The sequence below is a fragment of the Hypanus sabinus genome, chromosome 28 (assembly GCF_030144855.1).
Source record: "Hypanus sabinus isolate sHypSab1 chromosome 28, sHypSab1.hap1, whole genome shotgun sequence".
Taxonomy (NCBI): Eukaryota; Metazoa; Chordata; class Chondrichthyes; order Myliobatiformes; family Dasyatidae; genus Hypanus; species Hypanus sabinus.
In genome coordinates this window covers 3,335,510-3,349,141 of record NC_082733.1, presented here as the reverse complement: position 1 = coordinate 3,349,141, position 13,632 = coordinate 3,335,510, and the positions used below count along the sequence as shown (strand labels likewise).

Here is a 13,632-nt window from a genome sequence, read left to right as displayed (position 1 = left end):
ATCTTCTTTAAGTCCAACAATTTTAATATTGTTTCGTCTACTAAAATTTTCAAGCTTATCAATTTTTTCCATAAATTGTTTTCTTTCTGATGTCCAGGCAGTAGTATTATTTTCAATTTTATTCATTCTTTCAACTATGTCTTCCGCTGTAGTTTCCAAATCTATAATTCTCTTTTCCATTTTTTCCTGTCTTTTTGTCATTTTATCAAACATCATCTCCATATTTGTCATTTTTCTTTTGATTACTTTTAATGCGCCTAATTTATGCATTATTTGCATCAAAGTCTTTTCTATATTTCCAGAAAGACTTTTAGCTCTATCTTCATCTGATTTTTCCAGAGAATCTGACTCTCCCTCAGATTCACTTTCACTGATTTTGAAAATACGTGGCCAGATAGAACTGAAATGTTAGATCCTTATGAAATTAATAAGATAATTATGGATTTGTATTCCAATCTTTATAAATCTGAATTCTCTGAAATACTTCTATTATGAACAGTTTTGCAAAAATTAAATATACCTAAAATCTCAATGCATGATATTAATATACTAGATGCACCTATTAAACAAGAGGAAATAGCTAAAGCTATATCCACTATGCAATTAAGGAAAGCTCCGGGACCAGATGGATATACGGTGGAATTTAATAAGACTTTCAATGAAATGCTTATACCACATTTTTGTCAAACTTTCACTGATTCTATATCCTCTGGGAATCTTCCAAAAACTTTTTATGAGGCATTAATTTCATTGATCCTAAAAAAGGAAATTTATTGGAATGTGCATCCTATAGACTTATCTCCTTACTGAAAGTAGATTTTTAAATTCTCTCTAAGATTTTAGCCAATAGATTTGAGAATATTTGGCCTGCAGTTATCTCAAATGATCAAACTGGATTTATTAAAAATAGGTACTCACATTTTAATATTCGAAGATTGTTAAATATCATTTATTCCCCCTCAGTTAAAGAATCTGAATGTATTGCGTCTCTGGATGCAGAGAAAGCTTTTGACAGGGTGGAATGGCCTTATTTGTTTCAGGTTTTGAAGAGGTTTAATTTTGGTCTGGGATGTATTTCCTGGATCAACCTGATTTATCAAGCCCCGGTGGCTGCAGTTATAACTAATAATCAAAAGTCTCCTTATTTTAGATTATGTAGAGGAACCTGTCAGGGTTATCCTCTCAGTCCTTTATTATTTAATTTGGTTTTCGAACCACTTGCTATTGCTCTTAGGGATTCTAATTTTGTGCAGGGTATTAAGAGAGGGGATAAACTACATAATGTTTTGTATATGCGGATGATTTATTAGTTTACATTTCAGATGCTAGGAAATCTATTCCCTTTATGTTATCTATATTTACTGAATTTAGTATTTTCTCTGGATATAAACTAAACTTACAATAAAGTGAATTTTTCCTATTAATAATTACTCTGATTATTATGATCAAATACCTTTTAATATTGCTAAAAACTATTTTATTTACCTTGGTATTAAAATTCCTGAAAATTTTAAAGACTTATATAAGTATAATTTCTTTCCTCTAATTGAATATACACAACAAACATTCTCTAAGTGGTCGTCTATGTCGATGTCATTAATTGATCGAATAAATGCTATAAAAATGGTTATTTTACCAAAATTTTTATATACATTTCCATACATTTTTATATACGGTTCAATCTTTTGTTCCGAAAATGTTTTTTGGTAGAATAGATTCCATGATCCTGTCAGAGATTTGGAATAATAAAAGCTCCAGAGTGAATAAATCTTTAATGCAAAAATCAGAAAAAGATGGAGGACTGGTGCTACCAAATTTTAGATTTTATTATTGGACAATTAATATTTGTTATATCACCTTTTGGATTCACGGTATAGATAACCAGGACTGTCCTTCATGGTTACATTTGGAGGAGAATTCAGTAAGGAGGTTTACTTTATTGGGAGCTCCCCTTCCTTTTTTGTTTTCTGGGATAGGTAGACAAGGTCTTAGTCCTATTGTTAAACATACTTTAAAAATTTGGTTTCAGTTTCATAGATTTTTTGAATTAAATAACTTTGTACTCTCTAGTAATATCAATTTTAACTTGTCTGTAAACCATCAACTCTGGATAAGGCTTTTTTTTAATATGGAAACCAAGGGAACAAAACCAAGGAAATAAAAACTTTTTTAGATTTGTTTTTAGAGGACTGTTTAATGTCTTTTTCATAGTTAGTGGATAAATATGATATATCTAATGCACATTTTTTAGATACTTACAAATTAGGAATTTTTTACGTGATTTTTTACCGAATTATTCATTTGTTCATTTACCAAATATGATATATGCTATTTTTAAGCTTAAACCATTTCAAAAGATTGATAGCCATAATATATATATAGTTAATGAATGCACGTATGATACCTCATGATAAGGTTAAACGTGCTTGGGAAATGGAACTTCAGCATTCACTTTCAGATGATCAATGGAGTAAAATTTATTACTTAGTTAATAATTCATCTATCTGCACATGTCACTCCCTAATTCAGTTTAAGGTAGTACACAGGGCGCACATGTCAAAAGATAAACTAGCGCATATTTTTTTCTAATGTAAGCCCCACCTGTGACAGATGCAATGCTGAGGTGGCTACTCTAAATCATATGTTTTGGTCCTGTGCAAAGTTAAATAATTTTTGCAGGGATGTTTTTAGAACGTTATCAAAAGGTGTGGACTTACAATCTAATTTACTTATGGCATCTTTGGGATTATTCCAGAGGAAACAGGAAGTGTTCCTGCTTCCGCTCAACATTTGATAGCCATTTCAACTTTATTGGCTAGGAGAGCTATCTTGTTATACTGGAAAGATTCTAATCCACCTACTGTTTTTCTTTGGCTCTCCTCTGTTATGTCCTGTTTAGGTTTGGAAAAAATTAGAAACCAGATGTTTGACACATCTTTTAATTTTGACCAAGCTTGGTGACCTTTTATTCAATATTTTCATATGATTTAATTTTTTTTCTCCTTTTTATTTTTTTGTAGGTAAAAACTTTTTTTCTTTCTTTTCCCATTTTTTCCCACTTTATCCGCCAAGGTTCAGAACTGACCTGAAGGATGTTTTCTTTTTTCTTTTCTAATTTTATCCTCAAATGGACTGCCCAGTCTCTTTTTTTTTGCTTTATGTTAGTTTAGTGGGTTTTTTTTCTCTTATTATAAAAATTTCCAGTCTTTTTTTTTGTATGAATTGCCAAGAGGAGTTGTGGTTCTTTGTTGATACACAATAGCTTAATATTTTTTTTATATGACTTTGACAGTATATATCCCTTCTGTTGTTTGTAAGTTTTTTGCATTATGTATTTGATATAACTTCTCCTCTGATTTGTATCTATTAATTTTTTGTTTAAAAAACAATAAAAAAAGATTGGAAATGAAAAAAATGAAACTTGTCATTAGTTCCAAATTGTGCAGATAAAATAATGGTTGATGCACTCACTCACTCCTTGGAACTACACACAGTGATAGAGGAACATGTTAAGGAAACTAAGCTGCTAGCATCTTATTTGTCACTGTGATTATAAAATCAGTTTACTGATTGCTATATGACAGATAGTTCTAACAAGTTATTAGAATGTCTGCCCTAGTAACTTTTGAAGTGGCAGAGGGAGATACAGCATGAGAAACAAGTTGTTCAGCCTTCTGAGTGTATACTGACCACCAACTACCTGTTTGCACTAATCTTGAATTCAACCCATTTTCTTTATCTAAATGGAGATTTTGAAATAAGTCCTCCATCCAGAAGGTGGAACACCAGACACTCTCATACTTGAGGCAAGAAACAATTAAACAGAAAGCTTGATAAGCTAAAAAACACAAAATGCTGGCAGAATTCAGCAGGCCAGACGGCATCTATGGGAGGAGGTAATAATGACGTTTCGGGCCGAAACCCTTCATCAGGAGTGAAGTAACATGGGATGGTCGAGGGGGGATAAGAAGTGGAAGGAAGGATAAAGTAGAGAACTGGGAAGTGATAGGCTGGAGGGAAATGGGCTAGGGGGAAGGTGGAGAATTATGGGAAATAAAAGAGAAAGAAAGGTAGGGCTGGGGGGAGAGATTGTAGTGAGGGGGGGAAAAGAAAGAGAAAGAGAACCAGACTAAAATAAAAGATAGGGATGGGGGTAAGGGTAGGGGAGGGGTATCAACGGAGGTCAGTGAGTTGGATGTTCATGTCGGCAGGAAGGAGGCTACCTAGGCGGGAAATAAGGTATTGCTCCATTGACCTGCGTGTGGCCTCATCTTGACGGTAGAGGAGGACATGTCGGAGTGGGAGTGGTCTGTGGAATTGAAGTGTGTGGCCACAGGGAGATCCCGCCACTGTTGGAGGACCGAGCGCCGGTGTTCGGCGAAACGGTCTCCCAATCTGCGGCGGGTCTCCCCAATGTATAAATAGCCACATCGGGAGCACCGGATACAGTATATTGCTCCAGTTGACTCGCAGGTGAAGTGGTGCCTCACCTGAAAGGACTGTCTGGGGCCTGGGATGGTGGTGAGGGAAGAAGTGTGGGGGCAGGTGTAGCACTTCTTCTGTTTGCAGGGATGAGTGGAGGTCCGTGGGTTTAGTAGGTTTGTAGTGGATGTCGGTGGATAACTCCCACAGCTACCTAGACTATTCCTCCTCCCACCCTGTCTCCTGCAAAAATGCTATCCCTTTCTCTCAATTCCTCCGCCTCCACCGCATCTGCTCTCAGGATGAAGCTTTTCATTCTAGGACAAAGGAGATGTCTTCCTTTTTCAAAGAAAGGGGCTTCCCTTCGTCCACTATCAACTCTGCCCTCCATCGCGTCTCCCGTATTTCACGCACCTCTGCCCTCACCCCATCCCCCCGCCAGCCCACCAGGGATAGAGTCCCCCTGGTCCTCACCTATCACCCTACCAGCCTACAGATCCAACGCATAATCCTCCGTAACTTCCGCCACCTCCTACGTGATCCCACCACCAGCCACATCTTCCCCTCCCCCCCCACTCTAGGCTTTCCCTACGCGACTCCCTTGTCCATTCATCCCCCCCCCCATCCCTCCCCACAGACCTCCCTCCGGGCACTCATCCCTGCAAACGGAAGAAGTGCTGCACCTGCCCCCACACTTCTTCCCTCACCACCATCCCAGGCCCCAGACAGTCCTTTCAGGTGAGGCACCACTTCACCTGCAAGTCAACTGGAGCAATATACTGTATCCGGTGCTCCCGATGTGGCTATTTATACATTGGGGAGACCCGCCGCAGATTGGGAGACCGTTTCGCCGAACACCGGCGCTCGGTCCTCCAACAGTGGCGGGATCTCCCTGTGGCCACACACTTCAATTCCACAGACCACTCCCACTCCGACATGTCCTCCTCTACCGTCAAGATAAGGCCACACGCAGGTCAATGGAGCAATACCTTATCTCCCGCCTAGGTAGCCTCCTTCCTGCCGACATGAACATCCAACTCACTGACCTCCGTTGATACCCCTCCCCTACCCTTACCCCCATCCCTATCTTTTATTTTAGTCTGGTTCTCTTTCTCCCCTCACTATAATCTCTCCTCCCAGCCCTACCTTTCTTTCTCTTTTATTTCCCATAATTCTCCACCTTCCCCCAAGCCCATTTCCCTCTAGCCTATCACTTCCCAGTTCTCTACTTTATCCCTCCCCCCACTTCTTATCTCCCCTCGACCATCCCATGTTACTTCACTCCTGATGAAACGTTGTTATTATCTCCTCCCATAGATGCTGTCTGGCCTGCTGAGTTCTGCCAGCATTTTGTGTTTTTTACTTATTTCCAGCATCTTCAGATTCACTCATGTTAAGCTTGATAAGCTGATTGGTGAAGCCCATAATAACGCCATAAGACATAGGAGCAGAATTAGGCCATTAGAACCATTGAGTCTGCTCTGCCATTCCATCATGGCTGATTTATTATCCCTCTCAACCCTATTCTCCTGCCTTCACCTGACTAATTAAGAACTTACTATTCTCCACTTTAAATATACTCTATGACTTGGCCTCCACAGCCACATGTGGTAATGAATTCCACAGATTCATCACACCTGGCTAAAGAAATTCCCCCACATCTCTGTTCTCAATGGATGTACCTCTATTCTGGTCTTATACTCACTCACTATAGGAAATATTCCCTCCACATCCACTCTATCAATGCTTTTAAATATTTCATAGTTTTCAATGAGATCTCCCTCATTCTTCTGAACTCCAGAAATACAGGCCCAAAGCTGTCAAATGCTCCTCATACATTAACACTTTTATTCCCAGATCCATTCCCATGAACATCCTCTGGACCCTCTCCAATGCCACACATCTTTTCTTTAATAAGGTGCCCAGAACTGCTCACAAATAATGGCCAATGCCTTATAAAGACACAGCAATACTCTATATTGCTCTATATTATAGTCCTTTTGAAATGAATGCTGACATTGCATTTGCACGGCTGTTTTGTCCTCCCTTTAGAATAGCAATTTAGCTACTTCCCCAGCAGAGATCCCAATGACCCAGAAATCTAATATCCTGCCCCTCAGCCACTCATTCATCTATAGTTGTCATCCTATTCTTGCCCTGACTATCACGTCATACTGGGACAATGAAACAATTACTACCTTCGAGGTCCTGCTCTTCAGCCTCTTCTCCTACCTCCCTATACTCACTGCGCAGGACCTCTTCACCCTTTCTACCTGTGTCATTTGGGCTAATGTGCACCAAGACTCTTGGCTGCTCCGCCTCCCTCTTAAAAGTCTTCTGCCACTGCTTTTGGAAATCCTGGACCTTAGCAGCTGGGAGGAAACACATCATCCTGGCATCTCTTTGGCAGTCACAAATTCTGCTGTCCATCCCTCTAACTATCGAGTCTCCATAAGACATAGGAGTAGAATTAGGCCATCTGGCCCATTGAGTCAATCATGGCTGATCTTATGTTTCTCTTCCTCACTATCACTAAGCACTCTGCTTGACATTACCCTTTCCTGCTGACAGTGCCACTGGCCTGGTTGCTGCTGTTGTACCCTGATAGGTCATGCCCCAATACTCTCCCCCCAGCAGTATCCAAAGTGGCATACTTGTTGTTGGGGGGTGGGGAACAGCTGAGTGAGCTTTGCAATGAATGCTTCCTCCACTTATTTCTCCTGGTGGTCATCCATCTACTATCCGAAGCCTGCACCCTGAGTGTGACCACCTCAGTAAAAGTCTCATCTGTGAGTTTTTAAGCCTCCCGAATGATCCTGAGTGCATCCAGCTCCAGTTCTTTGACCTTGTCAATCAGGACCTAAAGTTGTGTACTTCCTGCAGATGCAGTCATAAGGGAGACTATTAGAACCCTGAAATCCATTGTTCATCCTGTCTAACTATCGCCTTGCCTACACTTATTATACCTCTAACTTCTCAAGCTTATGTTCTACCCTGTATCTAGCCTTGTCTAAGCTTGTTGAAACAAATCCTGGCCACTCCAACAATGGCTGCTCTGCTTACACCTTGCTTCTTTTCATTGACTCCTGCCGAGTGCCTGAGGTCATTATGATTGCACTCACCTAAAAGTCCTGTAATGCCGAGTTCTTTTTAAACCTTAAGCTGCCTTGCCAACAAATGACTGCATGGTTATTGCAGACTGTTGATTAGAAGGAAGGGGAAATAGAAAGGGCTGATGATTTAGGGGAGCAGGAGCAAACTGGTGTTAAACTTCAGTGTTGATTTGGCTCATTTTAATAACTAGAAACAAAAATAAAAGCAGGAATTGGCCATTGGCATTTCACAACATTCACAAAAAATATGGCTTATCTTCTACCTCACAATCGGGGCCCTTTATTATCCCCACATACCCTGGTATCTATGACTCCCTGATCCATTTTTCTACCCCCCCCCCCCCGTAACTACTCCCCACTAAAGCACAGGAGCTGCAACAGCTGAGCTTTCAAGTCTTCCCTTCCCACCATTGAGTGATGCAATGATTCAGAGTGATACAACACAGAGGCAGGCCCTTTGGCTTATCTGCTCCATTCTGATCTGATCAAAATGCTCATTCAAGCCAGCAATTTTTCCAAGCTAGTGTTCAAGTGACTCTTCATTGCAGAGATTTATAATCTGTATCACCCTTTGCATAGGTCAAGAAAAGCTCATTGAAAAGGCAATATTTCTGTTTATTTATTTACATTTTTTCAATGTAGATCCCATGACAAAGGGCTTTATTATGTACCTCAGGATTTAGGCAGTTACCACGTTTGTCCAAACACGTGTTTGTCCGTGTTTGTGAATTCTGTAAGGGTGAATTTCATGGGGTCACCTGCATGCATGCAGTGTTCGCCACCTCATTTGCTGTACATTGGAGATGACCACTTTGTTTAACGCCCACAGTCACTCTGCAAGGTGACCCCAGGCTCCTTATTCCTATTTTCCATCTCCTTCTGTCTCTGACTTCTTGTTTCTGTTACAATCAGGGTTAAAGCTTGAGGAACAAAACCTCATCTTTGAGGCCTTGCAAACTTCCAGACTCAGTTTGAATCCATAACTTTAGGCAACACACTTTCTCTGCATCAGAACCAGATATTTCTGTTGTCAGTCTGTGCTATAAGTTAAGTTTTCACTTCCCATATGTGCACTCTGACATTCACTTTGTATTACAATTGCTTACATTAACCCATTGACTGGAGAATCTGAACAACATATCCCCTCAGCAACCCAAGCCTCACTAGGCACTTGTCCTATCCATCCCTTTCCCCAGTTCATTGCAGAGTTCAGCTACATTATTTTCCTCTCTCCCAGTCCTCACTAGATGTTTTTGGCATAAAATGTTAACTCTGTTTCTCTTTCCACAATTACTGTTGACCTGTTGAGCATTTCCACCATTATTAATCCATATTAAACAATTTAAATCTAGTTAAATCCACCATTTAAACCTAGTCAATCTCAGCTACACTCCATCTTTTATTTAAGTAAGGAAACCAGAGCTGAACAAGAACTACAGGTATGGTCTTGTGATGGTTTCATTACAGCTGTGCTTAAACCCTCTCACAGTGAAGGTCGACATACTGAGTGCCCATCCAAATCTGGACACAAGCTCTCAGTCACTGGTGTACTAGGGGTCTCATGCCCTTGGTGAATCAACAGAATACCAAATCTTGCCTTTGAAACAATCTTTGCTTTGCTTTGTGGAGTTATATAAAGTTCTGCTGAGGCCACATTTGGAACATGTGCAGTTCTGTTTGCTGCATTATAGAAAGGAGGTGGAGGCTTTGGACAAACACTGGTCCCCACCCCAGATACTGGTTCTGGCTCCAGAAAGATGTTGTCCTCACCCCAGACACCAGACCTTGCATCCCATGCACCAGTGACAGCTTCAGACACAATCCTGCCCCAGACAGACACTGGTCCCATCCACATGGACACCATTCCCATTCCCACCTTAGACAGGCACAACAATGCATTCAGAAGTGAACAGCATTTGACCAATTAGCTTCAAGTAAATAAAGAATATTCCAAATTCTGACACAACCAGACATATTGTGATTTTTTAATAGTTACAAAATAAAATTTGTAATCAGAAAAACATGTTTGAAGAGTAGATCTGTTCCCTGGCATCCAGGCTGCCACTTCCTTACCTTGTGACCTGGGTTCTTGTATTGAAATCGAGTGATCTCATGGACTGCAACACTTCCACACAACCCAAATACTGTGAAAGGAAAGGAGAAAGAATGTAACTTCCCTAAGCAAAGATACACTATGCCAACAAAATTCCAGGAGCTAGGAGGTCAGCATTGCATAATGAATGATACTTGACCAGGCTGAACTGGGAATTGACCCATGGGGTGGATGCCATTGTCAGAGGAACCTTGTAATCTGTTTCTGACAAATAGTTCTATTGTCTTCAGTTTAGTAGTAGCATACAAAGTACAAACCCTATCATTGATAATGTTTAGCATGAGCAAATAAGAATAAATGTCTATGAAAGAGTAAAGGAGATGGGCACCTTCCTACCGTTGCTAAATAACAAAAGGAGAGTACACTACAGATGCTGGAAATAGGGAGGAATGCACAGAATGCTGGAGGAATTCAGCAGGTCAGGAGTCCTGATGAAATGTCTTGACCCAAAAATTTGACTGTCATATCCCCTAGAGATGCTGCCTAACCTATCGACTTGCTCCAGCATTTGTGTGTGTTGCCTGATTTTAAGGGCATTTTAATTATCTAATGAACAGCAATAGTGGAAGAACTCAGCCAGTCAAGCAGCATCTGTGGAAAGTCTTGAGTCAGAAATTTGCCTGAGAACTGGGGTCATGGAATCATAAAATCAGAGAACCCTGCATCACAGAAACAGGCTCTTTGGCCTGCCTAGTTCACACTGAACTGTTGTTCTGCCTAGTTGCATCATCCCACTCTGGGCCCATAGCCGTCCATACTCCTCCCGTCCATAAACTTACCCAAACTTTTCTTTTATATTCACCACTTCTGCTAGCAGCTAGTTTCATACTCTCACCACACACACAGAATGAAGAAGATCTCCCTCAAGTTCCCCTAAATATTCACCTTTCACTCTTAACCTATGGCTTCCAGGTCTATAGTCTTAGCTAACCTCAGTGAAAAGCCTCCTTGGATTGACCCTGACTACCATCATCATCATTATGTGCTGTGTTGTATATCATGGGCAATCATTGTCTTAGCCATGATCATGATTGTTCTTGGCAATTTTGTTTTACAGAAGTGGTCTGCCATTACCTTGTTCTGGGCAATGGCTTTACAAGATGGGTGACCCCAGCCATTATCAATGCTCTTCAGAGATTGTTTGCCTTGCATCAGTGGTCACATAACCAGGACTTATGATATGCACCAGCAGCTCATACAACCATACCTGCTCCCATGGCTTCATTTGACCCTGATTTGGGAGGGGGAGGGGGGAGGGAAGGGGGCAAAGCAGGTGCTACACCTTGGCCAATGGTGACCTGCAGGCTAGTGGAGGGAAGGAGTGCCTTACAACTCTTTTGGTGGAGACGTAGATCCACTCCATCCTGCCACCCAAAACCCTGTCTATATCCCTCATAATATTATACTCTCAGTGGCCACTTTATTAGGCATACCTGCACACCTGCTCATTAAGGACAATATCTAATTATTGTTCTTAAGCATGTAGGCATGGTCAAGAGATTCTGTTGTTCAAACTGGGAAGAAACCTGATCTACTTGACTTTAACTATGGAATGATTGTTGGTGCCAGACAGGCTGGTCTGCGTATCTCAGAAACTGCTAATCTCCTGGGATTTTCATACAGAACAGTCTCTAGAGTTTACAGAGAGTGGTACAAAAAAACTTAAAAAAAGACAGCCTATAGTGTTGACTCTGTTGGCAAAAACTCCTTGTTAATGAGAGAAGTCAGAGGAGAATGGCCAGACTGGGTCAAGCTGACAGGAAGGCGAACATAATCCAAATAATCATGCATTACTACAGTGGTGTGTAGAAGAGCAACTCTGAATGCAGAACAGGATGAACCTTGAGTGGATGAGGAAGAAGACCACGAACTTAGGGCTGACTTTATTAGTCACAGGAAGAACCTTACAAAGTAGCCAATGAGTATATACATCTATCAAATCTCCCAATGTTCTCCTAAGCTCCAGGGAAAACAAGTCCAACCTTTTCAACCTTTCCCTATTATTCAGGTCATCAAATCCTGGCAGCATCCTTGTAAATTTTCTCTGAACTCTTTCAATCTTATTGATATTGTTCCTGTGGGTGGGTGACTCACAAATACAAACAGTATTCCAAATTTGTCCTCACCAATATCCTATGCAACTTCAACATAACATCCTGTATTCAATATGAAGGCCAATATGCCAAAAACTCTCTTTATAAACCTATTAACCGGTGACACCACTTCAAAGATTTATGGATCAATATTTACAGATCTCTCTGTTCTATTGCAATATTCAGTGCCCTACTGTTCAATGTATAAGTCCTACATTGCTTTGGCTACCCAAAGTTCAACACCTCACACTCTCTTGCACTAAATTCCATCTGCCTTTTCTCAGCTCATTGTCCCAGTTGGTCCAGATCTCACTGCAATCTTTGATAGCCTTCCTCACCGTCTACTATGGCCTCAATCTTGGTGTCATCTGCAAATATTCTGATCATGTTTACCACATAATAAGACCATAAGAGATAAAAACAGAATTAGGCCACTCAGCCCATCATCTCTGCTCCACCATTCCATCCTAGCTGACTTATTATCCTTCTCTAATCCATTCTGCTGCCTTCTTTCTGTAACCTTTGACACCCTGACTAATCAACAACCTATCAAACTCCACTTTAAATATACTTGGCCTCCACAGCTGTCTGTGGCAATGAATTCCATAGATTCACTATGCTCTGGCTAAAGAAATTCCCCCTCACCTATATTCCACTACAGGAAACATCCTCTCCACATCCACTTTCAACATTTGATATGTTTCAACAAGATCCTTCCCTCAGTCTTCTAAACTACTTTGAGTACAGGTCCAGAGCTATCAAACACTCATCATATGTTAACTTTTTCATTTCCGGGACCATTCTTGTAAACCTCCTCTTAAGCCTGTGGAAACCGGCCAGTGAGTGAGTGGGCCAGTGAAGGAGTGGAGATTTGAGGCTTTGATGAGAAGAGGCTGAGGACGAGCTTCACTCCAAGTGAGGTAAGGCTGGGTAAGTTCCTTTCAAAGGAGAAAGTTTCAAAAGTTGAGGCTAGTATTGGGTAGGTCATGGCAGCTGAGATTGGCCCCATAGTTTGTTCATCCTGCAGCATGTGGGAAATCAGGGATACTTCCAGTGTCCCTGATGACTATGTGTGCAGGAAGTATGTCCAACTGCAGCTTCTGGCAAACCGCATTGAGCGTCTGGAGCTACAATTGGATTCATACTGGAGCATCTGTGATGCTGAGAAAGTTGTGAATAGCACGTTCAGTGAGTTGGCCACACCACAGGTAAAGGCTATACAGGCAGAAAGGGAAGGGGTGGCCACTAGACAGCGTAGCAGTAGGCAGGTAGTGCAGGAGTCCCCTGAGGTCATCTCCCTCCTAAGCAGATATACTGTTTTGGATACTGTTGGGGGAGATGTCTCATCAGGGGAAGGCAGCAGCAGCTGAGTTCATTGCACCATAGGTGGCTCTGTGGCACAGGAGGGAAGGAAAAGGAGTGGGAGAGCTATAGTGATAGGAGATTTGATTGTAAGGGGAATAGATAGGCGTCTCTGCGGCCACAAACGAGACTCCAGGATGGTATGTTGCCTCCCTGGTGCAAGGGTTAAGGATGTTTCAGCGGCTGCAGGACATTCTGGAATGGGAGGGTGAACAGCCAGTGGTCGTGGTGCACATAGGTACCAACAATATAGGTAAAAAACAGGATGAGGTCCTACAAGGTGTATTTAGGGAGTTAGGAGATAAACTAAAAATTAGGACCACAAAGGTAACAATCTCTGGATTACTACCAGTGCCATGTGCTGGTCAGAGTAGAAATAGGAGGATATTTCAGATGAATACATGGCTTGAAAAATGGTGCAAGGGGGAGGGATTCAAATTTCTGGGGCATTGGAACCAATTCTGGGGGAGGTGGGACTGTTATAAACAGGACGGTCTGCACCTGGGCTGAACTGGAACCAATGTCCTAG

At 41.4% G+C, this 13,632-nt stretch overlaps 1 protein-coding gene across 6 annotated transcripts in view; it reads right to left on the bottom strand.

The window, feature by feature from the left end:
* The window catches only part of LOC132382386 (SHC-transforming protein 1-like), a 210,744-nt gene that overhangs the window by 113,308 nt on the left and 83,804 nt on the right, over window positions 1–13,632 (bottom strand). For all 6 annotated transcript variants that reach the window (XM_059952522.1, XM_059952521.1, XM_059952525.1 and 3 more), the window contains one exon: window positions 9,609–9,679. In XM_059952522.1, coding sequence (XP_059808505.1) covers window positions 9,609–9,679 — 71 coding nt within the window. The remainder of the gene's footprint in view (window positions 1–9,608; window positions 9,680–13,632) is intronic.